Source organism: Quercus robur, chromosome 12 (genome assembly GCF_932294415.1).
Source record: "Quercus robur chromosome 12, dhQueRobu3.1, whole genome shotgun sequence".
NCBI classification, from domain to species: domain Eukaryota; kingdom Viridiplantae; phylum Streptophyta; class Magnoliopsida; order Fagales; family Fagaceae; genus Quercus; species Quercus robur.
In genome coordinates this window covers 18,000,682-18,014,246 of record NC_065545.1, presented here as the reverse complement: position 1 = coordinate 18,014,246, position 13,565 = coordinate 18,000,682, and the positions used below count along the sequence as shown (strand labels likewise).

At 35.0% G+C, this 13,565-nt stretch overlaps 2 protein-coding genes across 2 annotated transcripts; both read left to right on the top strand.

Moving 5' to 3' along the window:
* The first annotated feature begins 1,018 nt into the window (after positions 1 to 1,018).
* On the top strand, positions 1,019 to 2,436 carry LOC126708223 (transcription termination factor MTERF15, mitochondrial-like). The gene is made up of 3 exons (XM_050408024.1): positions 1,019 to 1,024; positions 1,245 to 1,533; positions 1,770 to 2,436. Exons 1-3 carry the CDS (start codon positions 1,019 to 1,021, stop codon positions 2,126 to 2,128), a joined length of 654 nt encoding a protein of 217 aa, XP_050263981.1. The 3' UTR covers positions 2,129 to 2,436.
* Positions 2,437 to 4,619: 2,183 nt separating this feature from the next.
* LOC126709610 (uncharacterized) lies at positions 4,620 to 6,140 on the top strand. Its single transcript, XM_050409910.1, has one exon. It carries the CDS (start codon positions 4,869 to 4,871, stop codon positions 6,036 to 6,038), a length of 1,170 nt encoding a protein of 389 aa, XP_050265867.1. The 5' UTR covers positions 4,620 to 4,868; the 3' UTR covers positions 6,039 to 6,140.
* Positions 6,141 to 13,565: the final 7,425 nt, after the last annotated feature.

Genomic DNA, 13,565 nt, shown 5'->3' with positions numbered 1-13,565 from the left:
TGCATGAAAAACAGAAAAATGATCCCTCTTTTTTTATACAACAAAAGGGCAAGTTAACGGATTAGAGAGAGTTCTAGCCAGTACTACAGTCATTACATATTCAGAAAATGCTCATGAAAATTTTAAAGCCAATATTAGCTAAACATTGACATTCTTGCAGTGCAGCTTGATGCACAGCAAAGATGGTATTTATCTTTCCTATTTTTTTTTTATAAGTAAAAAAAATTATTAGAAAAGGAAAAGAGAAAGACACATAGTAAGATGTGTGCTATCCCTTTTCAAAGAATACAATCACAAAGAGAGAGTCAATAAATTCAACAAAAGGCATCCAGTGGAGGCCGCCTAGAGTGTGCATGTAGTCACAGAAAGTCCGCAAAATGCTTTGTATTTCTGCAACTATGGACTCTGCTCTCCACTTGCTGCTTCTGTTGCTTCTGATCATTTCTTCTATTTCCTTGATCCGAATTAGGATGATGAGTGAGTTGATGTTTAGGTGGGTTGCTTTTAAGAGTGCTTCTCTGATTGCTAGACATCTCACCTCGAGCATACCCTATGTCAGCACACTAAAGCATCTAGCAAAAAACCTTTTTCCTTCTCTTGAATTTGCCACTATTGCAATTCCTCACCATTTCCTGTTTCTGTTCTAAACCCCTCTACAAGCAGTAGTGTGCTCCATCCTGGTACCAATCTCCATAATATTCTTTGATGTTTTTCTTTGCTACATAGATGTGCTTGACTTGACTTAAGATCCTCAAAAACTTTGGTGAATCTGCAAGAAAGAGTTTCTGCTCATGTTAATCACACTTTCAGTAGATGTTTGCGATTTATCAAATTATCAAAGCGAACCTGGTTCCTGTGATTTTAGCAAAAAGAGAAACAGCGCATTCTTACTCCTAGGACCAGACATACCGTTGAGTTGAACGTTGTGAATGTTTGTTTGAACTTTGTACTCTTTGTGAAGCTCAAGCACTTGTGAAACTCAGAAGCACATGAAGAGTAGCTCAGAGGCCATCATTCCATGAAGGTTTGCTGTATCAGGTAAAGTCGGTGACAGTGAGTCTATTTAATTCAGTTATGTTTGGTTTTCTCTGTTCAACACGATTCGTATTACTCAAACATAGGACAACCCAACTGGGTTTTCTTCACCAAAATGCTTACTTTATTGTCAAATCATTCGCATCATTGAAATCACCTGATAATTCTAGTCAACAACAAGAAGGTCAAGAAGAAAAACATTCTTTTAGGGTGTCTCACCTCATAAACTCTTGTGGATTGTCCCAGACTCATTACACTTTGAAAACACAGAGAAACCAGACTCAGTGCTTAATCTTCTTAGAGAGAATGGTTTCACCAATACCCAGATCTCCAAATTTGTCAGGCCCTGCCCACAGTTACTTTTATGGGATGTTGAGAAGACCCTTTTGCCAAAAATTGAATTTTTCCGTTCTAAGGGGACTTCAGGCTCTGAGCTCCCTAGGATCCTCTCTTTGAACCCAGTACTGTTGAGTAGGAGCTTAGAGAAACATCTTATTCGCTGATATGATTTCCTCAAGAGTGTACTACTTGCCGACGATAAAGTCCTTAAAACTTTCAAGTGCTCAACAATTGTTGATGCCGCAAATAATATGGTTCCAAACGTTTCACTTTTGAGGCAATTTGGAGTGCCTCAGTCTGCTATCTCTTATTTTGTAACGAATTATCCACGTGTTGCATTGAATAAGCATACTAGATTTGTTGAGGCTGTACACAAGGCTAAGGAAATGGGATTTGATCCTTGAAAAGAGTGCTTGTTGAGGCAATCCAAGTAGTTTCAATTATGAGACAACCAATGCTGGAATCAAAATTGGAGCTTTATAAGAGGTGGGGTTGGTCCAAGGATGTTGCTCTCTTGGCTTTTAAAAGGCGGCCACATTGTATGCTTTTATCAGAAGAGAAGATCACAGAAGCAGTGGACTTCCTAGTGAATAAAATGGGTTGTCCATCTGCAGTTATTACTAGGAATCCTATAATAATTTTATTCAATTTAGAGAAGAGGATTACCCCTAGATGTTTGGTTATTCAAAGTTTGCTTGCCAAGGGTTTGCTGAAGAATGATTTAGGTGTATGGGCTTTCTGGAGAATTTTGTGATCAAGTTTCAGGATGACGTTCCTCAATTGTGGAATGTGTATTGGGGTAAGACACATGTTCTAGAGGTAGGACACGAATCTGAGAAGGTATGTGGGGCTAAACCTTTGTAGCGCTTTATGACTTAAATTTAGTTCTTAACTTTTTATTCAGTTGCTAGCTTAACATTTAATACTTATTGGATAAAGCATTTGCATTATATTGTACTGTATTCACTTGGATAAGTGATTTCCAAGACAACAATCTCAGTTATTGATCTGTGACATGGATTCTTAATTTCAAATAAAAGGCCTGATTCACGTTTATATTTTTCTACTTGTGTCCAATACCCCCAAAAATAGGGAGCAAAAACTTAAATAGGAATCTCCTTGTTATAAATGGCTCTATTATTATCTATTTTTATTGTTGCTTGCAACCTTTTGAAGTGCTATTGGATATCTCATATCTTAGCTTTACTCCAATGTAGTTTTCTATTATGAGAGTGTCCTCATCATAAGGCACCTGTTGTGATGGTTGCTATATGCTGAAGACACAGTTCACAGGGCACTCTTCTGCCCACAAATTCACCTTCCAGTTAATTTGCAATATGTCATTTATCAGATCTGAAATAGGAGGATGCCTGACACATTGTTGATTTCTCTTAAGTTCATTGTCAGAACATATAGAGAAATAGTTGCGTTCGTGAATCTTGAGAACTTCTTTATCTAAATCACGTTTCTCCCCTTCTTTAGATTAGATATGTAGTTAAACTCAATTCACTCTTGGTGATCTATTTTTATAATGGTCATTTACTGTCTTTGGGTGCATTCTTAAACTTGCAACGTTTGTGGCTTCAACTTTTATCGTTACGATGCGTGGGAATAAATAATTATTTTATATTGTAATATAATGTATAATTTTTCCTCTCAAACTTTTTGAAGATAATTTGTTCTCGTTAAAAACTAAATAATTTCTATTCGGTTTCATTAGGTCTACTTCGGTCTACTCGGTCAATTTTGGTCTCCCTTCAGTCCATTTTAGACTAATTGGGGCGTCAAATTGATTTTTCTTTTATAGGTTTTCTTTTCAAGTTTAACTCAAAAATTCATTTTTTTTCCCTTCATTTTTGGATTGAAAAATATGAAAATTTATTATATTTTGGCTACTCTTTAGTTTTGAGTTAAAAAATACAAATAAAAATACTAAAATAGACATTCAAAATTAGAAATATGAGCCCTAAAAATGCAATAAAAATGATAAATATTCAAAAACTTATTCGGTCCACATTAGTTCTATTCGATCCATTCTATCATCTTCGGCCCAATTTGATCCTATTTAGTCCATTATCTTCACTAAAGTTCTATTCAGTCCAATTTGGCCCATTCGGTATTATTCTATCCATTTCAGTCTAATTCGGTCCATTTAGTCCACATTGGTCCTATTTTGTACACTTCAGTCCTATTCGGTTCACTTTGGTCCTATTCGATCCATTATGTCTACTTTGGTTCTATTTGGTCCTATTCAGTCCAAATTGGTCCTATTCGGTTAATTCTATCTAATTTGATCCACTTCAGTCCTATTTGGGCTATTTGTCCACTTTGGTTCTATTCGGTACATTCTGTCCACTTCGGTCCTATTCAGTCCACATCAGTTCAGTCTGTCCACTTCGGTCCTATTTGGTCTATTTTGCTCTCATTCAGTCCATTATGTCCACTTCGATCTTATTCGGTCCATTCATTCTTATTCGGTCCCATTCATTCTTATTCCTGATAGAATCCCATAAGTTTTAAGAATGCAAGATGAGGCAGCAGTGGGTGATCCCCTATCCAAAATAACCATGTACTAATTGTCCCGAAATTCAAAAGCTAGAAACTTTTCCTCCGATGCTGATCAATAAGATGCAGACAAACCATAAGAGATAGCAAATAGACAACGAACCTTAATGCATTAAAAAAAAAAAAAAAAAAAAAAAAAAAGGTTACAATGTGAACAAAAAATTTCTGAGAATATTTATTAGTGAATCAGATTTGAGCACGCTTTTCTTGGAACCAAAGATATAACATATTATTACAATCTAATCATTCTAAACCAATCTATTACAAAACTTTCACACGATGCATATACCACAGACTCCATAGTCAACGTAAGATTTTATTTTGATCCAAGCATTTTTAAATTTTAGTTGTGGAGTTCAGACGGCAGATGGGATAAATTAGATTGCATAATTTTGAAATCGGACTAGACCAACTGGTTCAACTTGAAACCAATCACCAATTCAATAAGTAAAAAACCCCTAAAACCAGCCAAAACCAGGAACTTGGTGCTTTTCCGGTTCTTTGATCATACTAGTTTTAAAACCATTTCATTAGTGACAATGATTAACAAAAGAGAAATTACATTGCTAAAAAAATATTTAAAAAATTAACACACCCTTTCTCCCAGGACAAAACGACTTACCGTTTAATAAAGAAAACGGCACAACGCTCACTTCATATACCCCCACAGGCCCGTACAGTCATACTCCTCTCCTTCTTTCTCTCGTCCTCAATGCTTCAGTTCTTACAAAAACAAAAAAGAAAAGAAAAGAAGAAGAAGAGATTCTTGAGAACCTTAGATTTTGTGAAAGTTGGTTTGAACCTTTTTTTTTTTTCTTTTCTGGGAGAAGAAAGTAGGTTTGAACTTTGAAGCTGAAGCACGTGAAGAATAATTCAGAGGCCATCATTTGCTGGATTGGGCAAACTCGGTGAGTCAATTCAATTCAATTATGTTCGGTTTATTTCTCAAACATAGGACAACCCAACTGGGTTTTCTTCACCAAAATGCTTACTTTGTTGCCAAATCATTCACATCAATAAATTTATCTGATTCTACTCAACAACTGATAATCAAACAAAAACACTCTTTTACTGCGTCTTACCTCATAAACTCATGTGGGTTGTCCCCAAAATCTGCTCTTTTAGCATCCCAAAAGGTACACTTTGAAAAACCAGATAAACCAGACTCTGTGCTTAATGTTCTCAGAGAGAATGGTTTCACCAATACCCAGATCTCCCAACTTGTCAGGTTAATCCCACAGGTGCTTACAACTAAACCTGAGAAGACCCTTTTGCCCAAAATTGAGTTTTTCCTTTCTAAGGGGGTTTCAAGTTCTGATCTCACTAGGGTCCTCTGTGCAAACCCATCTCTACTAGGAAATAGTTTGAAGAAACACATCATTCCCTGCTATGATTTCCTCAAGAGTGTACTACTTGTTGACGAGAAAGTACTTACAACTTTGAAGAGATCACCCCGTTATAATGTCACTAATAATATGGTTCCAAATATTGAACTTTTGAGACGACTCGGATCGCCTCAATCTGTTATCTCTTTCTATGTAACTAATCTGACACGTTCAGCGTTCGTTGAGCATACTAGATTTGTTAATGCTGTACAAGAGGTTAAGGAAATGGGATTTGATCCCTTGAAAACAGTGTTTGTCCTAGCAATCAATGTGGTATTGAGTATGAGTAAACCAATGCTGGACTCAAAATTGGAGCTTTATAAGAGATGGGGTTGGTCCGAGAATGATGCTCTCCTAGCTTTTAAAAGACAGCCAAATTGTATGCTTATATCAGAAGATAAGATCACAAAAGCAATGGACTTCCTTGTGAATAAATCGGGTTGGCCATCGGCTGATATTGCTAGAAGTCCTTCAGTTCTATTTTTAAGTTTGGAGAAGAGGATTATTCCTAGATGTTCAGTTATTCAGTTGTTGCAAGCTAAGGGTTTGCTGAAGAATGATTTATCCCTATCAACTTTCATACTACCTAGTGAGAGGTGTTTTCTGGAGAAGTTTGTGATTAAATTTCAGGACAAGGTTCCTCAATTGTGGAATGTGTATCGCGGTAAGACATATCATCTAGAGGTAGGGCATCAATCTGAGAAGGTATGCTGAACGATTGTAACATTTGGTTCCAACTTAAATTTAGTTCTTGACATTTTATTCAATTGCTAGTTTAACATTTTATACTTATTGGATAAAGCATTTGCATTATCATGTACCATTTTCTCCTGGATATGTGATCTCCAAGACAACAATCTCAGTTATTGATCTGTGACATGGGATTCTTAATTTTAAACGGGATTCATGTTTATATTTTACAACTTGTGTCCAATACCCCCATGAGTAAGGAAAAAAAAAGAAATAAATAAATAGGAGTCTCCTTGTTATTAATATCATGATTTTTTATCTTTTGTGTTTCTGCTTACAACCTTTTTAAGTACTATTGGATATCTCATATCTTAGCTTGACTCCAAAGTCATTTTATTTTGTATTTGTGTCCTGAGCTTATGGCAATTGGCACCTATTTTTATTATTGCTAAATGTTGAAGACACAGGTCTCAAGGCACTCTTCTTCCTGCAAATTCTTCTTCTAGTAAACCTGCAATATGTCAATAGTTGATCCTCAGAAAAGAAAGAGAAATAGTTTCATTCTTGAATCTTGAGAACTTCTTTATCTAATCATGTTTCTCCTTTTTCTTTTAGATATGTAGTCAAACTCAACCTGGTGATCTACTTTGATAATGGAAATTTACTGTCTTTGGGTGCATTCTTAAACTTGCAGAGTTTGTGGCTTCAACTTTTATTGGTATTCATTTTGTGGATATTAACGCTTAAGTTTTCTGGTTTGATTGACATGATCACTGAATTTTTGCCTAGTTGGATGATCCCTTTTACAGGATACATGATATTATTTAACTCAAATCATTGATCTTTAATAGACTATTTTTAGTTTCATACATTATTTGTTTGTTTGTGTACTTTTTTGCTCAGGGGTATGTAAACATACAGCAATGATTGTAGTTGTATAGGGAATAAATTGATTACTAAGGCTGATTCTTAATTGGGCTGGGCATGAAGTGATAATCGTAGCACATTGTAGTTCTCAAAGACAATAGACTGGAAAAACTTTAAGTTTGCGCAGAAGGGTCTTCTACTTTTCTTTGAATCTGCTAAAAGCTGTGTGGAGAATATCCTGATTGATCTGCAAAGTTGGGTCTTGATGTATGGATGGTCCCTGAGAAAGCTAAAAGACCTAATCTAGGCTTAGAAAATGTACCTCCTGGGTTGCTGATAAAATGCAGCTCCTGCAGATCGCCCACATGAGCTTCTGGGACTGAATTTGCTTGATGTATTCTTCTCTGGGGTTATAATGAGAAGTGCCTAATGGTGACTAATGGTAATTTACTGCAAGGTCGAACAGAACCCAGTTTGGTGGTGGCTGAGTGTAGTATAATGATTTTTTGAATGGAGGATTCGGTTCACAGCAAGAACTCATTGGGATCGAGTTAACTCAGCATGGAATTTGGATGCTTCAAATCTTTGGTTTGCATATTATAAATTGTTCTGATAAACTCATCCATAGAATTTAACAGAAAATCTACAAAATCCCAATGTTTAATTGGTAAAAATATTTACAGAATATTAAGTCCTTCCACTGGGAGAGAAAAAGTTATAGTGTTTAGACTCATCCTTGCCGTCACTGTGTCATGTTGGAATGGACGGAGCTAATCTAGGGACTAGGATGGTTATCTGCAATGTCAAACTTCGAAAGCCTCAGTGGTGATAATGTGGTCAACTTCTACTTTGTGGTTAATGCTGCTCAACCCTCCCTTTTGATGTGAAATAAAATTTTAAATGATCAATTAATATTGTGTTAGAACTACTCTCTTCAGCCCCCATTGATAGTCAAACGTAAGTAAGAGACAGTTTGTTTTTCTGATCTGTGGAAGTTGCCCGAAATCCATAGATACACCTTGCTCCTTATTTATCAATAAGGCTTATGGTTTCGGAGTTTACTGTATATTGTGGTATAGTTCTTTGATTGAGAAAGTTTTTACATGTACTTGTTAAGATGGCTAAAAATTGAATACTCCTTGGGAATAATATTAGGATTAGTCGGAGTTTTTTTTTTTTTTTTTTTTTTGAGAAAAGATTGGTTGGAGTTAATAATAACGAATTCAACTTCAATGTAAAACCTGTGTTCTGGCACTGGGTGAGTATTTATCCAAAATTCTGTCTCAAAATTTCAGGACTGATAGTGATAACCATATATGTATATATATATATATATATATATATATATATATATATATATGAGATATGTTGGAGTGAACATATTTTATAATTTGTAGATTGTATGCACAGCAACGTGTGACACAAACTTTGAATGCACGTTTTGCATTGAAAATCCGAGGATGCTCACTTCACACAAGTTGAAAAAAAAGTATTGGAAAAGTGAGTGTTGTAGAGTAAAGAAGAAAGCAACAGCTTATGTACAAAGATGCCTACATGCACCTGGGGAATCCTGTGACATTGAATATCATCTTTTAAATTTTTGGGTAAGCCATTGAAATTCAACTTGTTTTGCAGGTATCTTGACCAGCTCTAAATGCAAATAGGGAGAATATTTAGATCTTTAGATGAATACTTAAAGCAAAGATGAACAGATTGTCATGTTTTGTGTTGTCATAAGTATCTTGATTTATACTTGAAACAACTAAGTTTAAAGCATCACTATTTTGTTTCTAGAAAAGCATTAATGGAAAGATGACTCATATAGTCATATGGTTGGAGATCAACGACTTGTTTCATAGTTAAGATATCTACAGTTCGGAAACTTCTAATATTTGCATCTAGATTAACAAATAATTGTGAAGCATCCCAACGATAGTCAACCTTCTTTGTCACTAATGATAAATAACAAACCAAATAACTGTACATACAGTGACTGAGAACCTTCATCTAATCCAAATATGTGATGCCAGGAACCGAAGAAGTATTTTTCTTTGTATTCTAGTTCTTGACATGCATTCACCAGAATTGACACTCCTACAACTACTTTACCATATATTCTGTTCATCTTCTCTGCCTCTCTCCTTATATCTTTTGTTTTATTTTATTTTTTTCTTGAATAACATTAATCTATCTATCTATTAATATCTAAATGCTAAAGTGTAACATGTATTGTTGCTACGCTCCTACAACCATATTAGCTTAACATTTCGGTCCATTCGTTCTACTTTGGTTCATTTCAGTGCATTTAATAAAAAATGAAAAAAGACAGGTTTGGGTTAAAAGTATCTATTCTAAATCCAAGTTTATTAAAAAATATAAATCTTAAACTCATTTCAAATTCTATTAAATTTTAGCAATTTAATCTCAAATTTATTCTACATATATTTAATGAATCCACAATTCCGCGCTCATTTCAAACCCCATCAATTTGGTCAGTCTCCTTAACAAGAGAGTTGTGAGTCATCCAAATAACAAAAAAAGTTCTGGAATTCTTCATTCTATACGTGTAAGATATAGCTAGCATTCAAAAGAATACTCACCCAGTCACTAGAGTTTCTAAAGCTGTAGAAGGAGAATCTTAATGGCCATGGTGATTGAGCTCAGATTATTTTTGCTATTGCCGAAGCAATTTATAAAGCGTAGGCTGAAACAGGTGAAATCAAAGGGCATTACTTGAATGCTACCTAGACGGCATGAGATGAAAATGTCTTTGGCTCACCACTGCAGAGCGGACAAGCGATTGCATCGATTGGGAATCTTTAGTACTCCTTTGGTTGGTAGCACATTCCAAGTTATTTTCCATAATGTTTGGGTCAAAATCTATGTATCATGGAAGTATGAGGAAGTGAACTCATGCACAAATGTGTGAAGGAAAATGTCTCCATTACAATGCGGAGAAAATCAGCCCACTTGGTCAAAAGTGAATACAAGAAAACAAGACAATGAACATCTTTTTTTTTTTATGAACATCTTAATAACAAGACAACGAACATCTTAATAACAGCAAATCCACCCCAGATATACACATAGTTGGTCCTTGCTCCCCAAAAATAGAGGCAAATTATACTTTTCCAATCATCTAAACTACGAGTTCAATTACACTTAACATCATGAATTATTGAAATGTATAATTAACTCTTCAATGTTATAACTTTATTTCAATATCTTCGTATCGCTTAAATGGTTAATTTTAACAGAAGAAATATGCACATGCATTTAAAAAAAAAAATGGGACTAAATTGTGCCTTGTCAACTATATAATTGCTCTCTTCCATAGTTGTTTGGTTGTTGAGAAACCGTAAGGGAAAAAGAAAGAAAAATGAAAATAAAATAATAGGGAAATCAAACAATTAAATCTCAATCTAAGGAACATTGTGTGTGTATGTGTGCGCGCGTGTGTGGAGTACGTAAGTTGTAATCTGCTAATAAGTTAACACATGGGTGTATGGATGGTTTTGAAAATGGATGTCATGATCACTCTTCACTTCTACAGTGATGGCCCTTGTGCTTGCTTTGTGTAGAGCCAGTTATGCAAATTGAACCAACATAAAGATTATTAGCTTTTTATTGGCTGCAGATACGTGGCGATATATGCAACTTTGAAAATTACATGAACTTTCTTTTAGATATACGCATAATTTTGACGTGATGATCACCGAACAGAATAAAAAGGAGAGGCATCTTTTTTCATATTGTGATGAGTAGGTTTCCAAATGTCCGAAGAAGAAAGTGACCGAGAATTGATTTGAAAGATTCTAACAAGAGATAATGTTCAATTCCAAAATAATTCACTATTACTCTTTAATAGAGAATATAGTTTGGTGATTAATTAGTAATTATAATATCATGCTCAAAATTACTCTGAATTTTGGTAATATATATGAGATGACATGACATCATGTTGTTGAGGGGCTGTAAACAAACCAAGCCGTTCATGAACAACTTGGGCTCGGCTCGATAAAAAACTCGTTCATGTTCGTTTGTTTATAAGCTAAGCTTGAGCCTTAGTTTTAGGCTTGTTTGATAAATAAGCTAAGCTCAAGCAAAAAAAAAAAAAATTGTTCGTGAACAAGCTAATGAACAATAGGGCTCGATACAAAACATGCCAAGGTTAAGCTCGTTTATAGCTTGATATATGTTTACTAAATAAACTTATTATTATGACATTACACATATGTTCTGGAATGTTAATTTATAGCTTGTTTATTCATATATATATATATATATATATATATGTTTTGGAATGTTAATTTATTTAGATTTGTGAAGATTATAATTGTACGAATAACAAATGTGGATGTTAAAATTGTATTTTAAACAATTACTCAAGCTATAGACAATAAACGATGATGGATGGATGGATTTAATTATGTAAAATTGTAATTTGAACAAATTCTAATCACGGGTGTTAGAAGCATGATAAAATGAGTATATATATATATATATATGTTTACTTGATTTTTGGTGATATAAGCATTTGATGATGCAATTTTTTTGGATCCCAAGCTAAAAAGCTTGACTTGAGCTCAAGTTTGAGCTTGGTATTAAGCACGAGCTTGGCTTGACTAATTAATCAAGCCAAGCCAAGCCGAGCTCAAACTTTTTGGCATTTTCACAAGCTCGAGTTCAAACATTATTTTTAAACTTATCTTAAACTCAAGCCAAGTTTGAGCATTTGATTTTTATTGACAAGCTAAGCTCAAACACACATTACTCAGCAAAGCTTAGCTCGTTTACAGTCTTATGTGTTGATGTAGGAAAATCACATCCAAATTATCAGTTTTATTTCTTGGAAAACCATCTAGAGGTTTTTTCTTTTTTTTCTTTTTCCTTCGAGAAAGTGTTCCTTTTTATATGTTCTTCGGGTCTTATTCCCTACTAATAATAAATTTGTGTTAAAACGTTTTTTTTTTTTCCTGTATTTTAATTTTTAACACTACTATTAAAATGTCAATATGAATAAATAAATAAATTTTTAAAAGTGCAGGAGGAATTTTCTTATCTAGCTAGCTCCAGCACCATTGTTTTGTGAGCAACATTACTTTGAATAAATTGTTTAAAAATTATTGGTTAAATTAACTGAAAGCTAGTTATATTCTAATTTTATGCTAGCAAGTGGCATCTGATATGGGACCTGGTGGTAAAAGTTACCCTTTTTTTTTTTTTCTTTTTCCTTTTATTTATTTATTATTTTTTTTTTAAGAATGGATAATGCATTTGTGGGGTATCAGTTTATTTAGCTTTCTTTATTTGTGATAAAAGTTTCCAACAAGCATGCCTCTTTGATAAGTTTTCATATATAAAGTCCTGATTGCATTATCCAGGTTACAAATTTTTATCACACAATTAGAATCCACTTTCTATTGCTAATCTTTGAAGTAATAAAAATATTAGGGTGAAAAAATAAAAACTTAGCCACATTATTATATATGCTTTTGACTCAATGGCGGGTGATGATGCCAAAAATTGTCAGTGAGCTGCACAGTCCTCACATGTTCTAGACAGAACCTACGAAACAAAAACAAAGAAGACCTTGCAGAGAGTACCAGTGTGGTACCAGCCAAATACCCTTCAAAGGTTAAGTTAGAGAGAATTTCTACAACTCTAGAGTGTTAGAGCTGGGAGAATTATGCGTACCTTGATTTGTGAGGGCTTTGGGGTTTTATAGTAGTGTGGAGTTGATATTCGTTTCTTGGCGGAGAAGGTATTTCCTTATAGAGAAGATTCTCATTAATGCTCATATTTTACGGGATTCTTTCCCTATAGAGATTCCTCTTATTAGGGCACAAGACATTTCCATGTACAGACATTCGTGGAGGTCAAGCTAAGCCAGGCTGGACCCGTCAACTTTTTCACGCCCGTTGGCCTCTTCTCCCTCGTCAGCCACTTGCCTCGCCCGTTGAGTATTGTGGTGGGATCGTCAACTTATAGTGTTGCTGCTCTTGTCCTGCATATGCATATGAAGTTGACGGGCCTATGGAAACCATCAGCTTCCTTGTGTGTGACTCATTAAATCATTTGCAACACCTTTATCAGTTGCCCCCTACTCCGTGGTCTCATTAGCTTTGGCTGACGGGCCGTGGAGTACATGAGCATTTATGACCATTAATAGGTTTTATAAGAGCTTGTGTCATTAAATGGCATAGGTAGCTCTTGGTTAATATGAGAGGTGACATGTGGCGCTTGTTGGTTGGTCTCGTTTCCAATCATGAGTGTTGTTTCATATACTGCACCCCTTCTCTCTATAAATATTTCCTTGTTCTTCAGTCATTCTTTTCTAATTTTCTTTTCGTTATCTGAGAGCTTGGGAAATTAGAGTTATCGTGTTGCGCCGTCATTTTCGTACAACCGTCACTTTTCGTGCAACCGTCATACAGTAAGTTTCTTCGCCTTGTCATTAATTTTTATTTACCTTATTGTTTGTCATCGCTTGTTTAGAGACAAGTCAAATAGGTTCTTAGAATACCTCTGTCGCTTGTAGGTGAATAGATGTCAGGTGGTAGAGAAACGACGAGCGAACAATCATCGTTAGTCCTTGAAGGCACGAGCTACGACGAGGTCTATCCGTCAGGGCATGAGCCCGATGAGGATTTATCCTGGTCCCCAACAAGGGAACCATCTGCC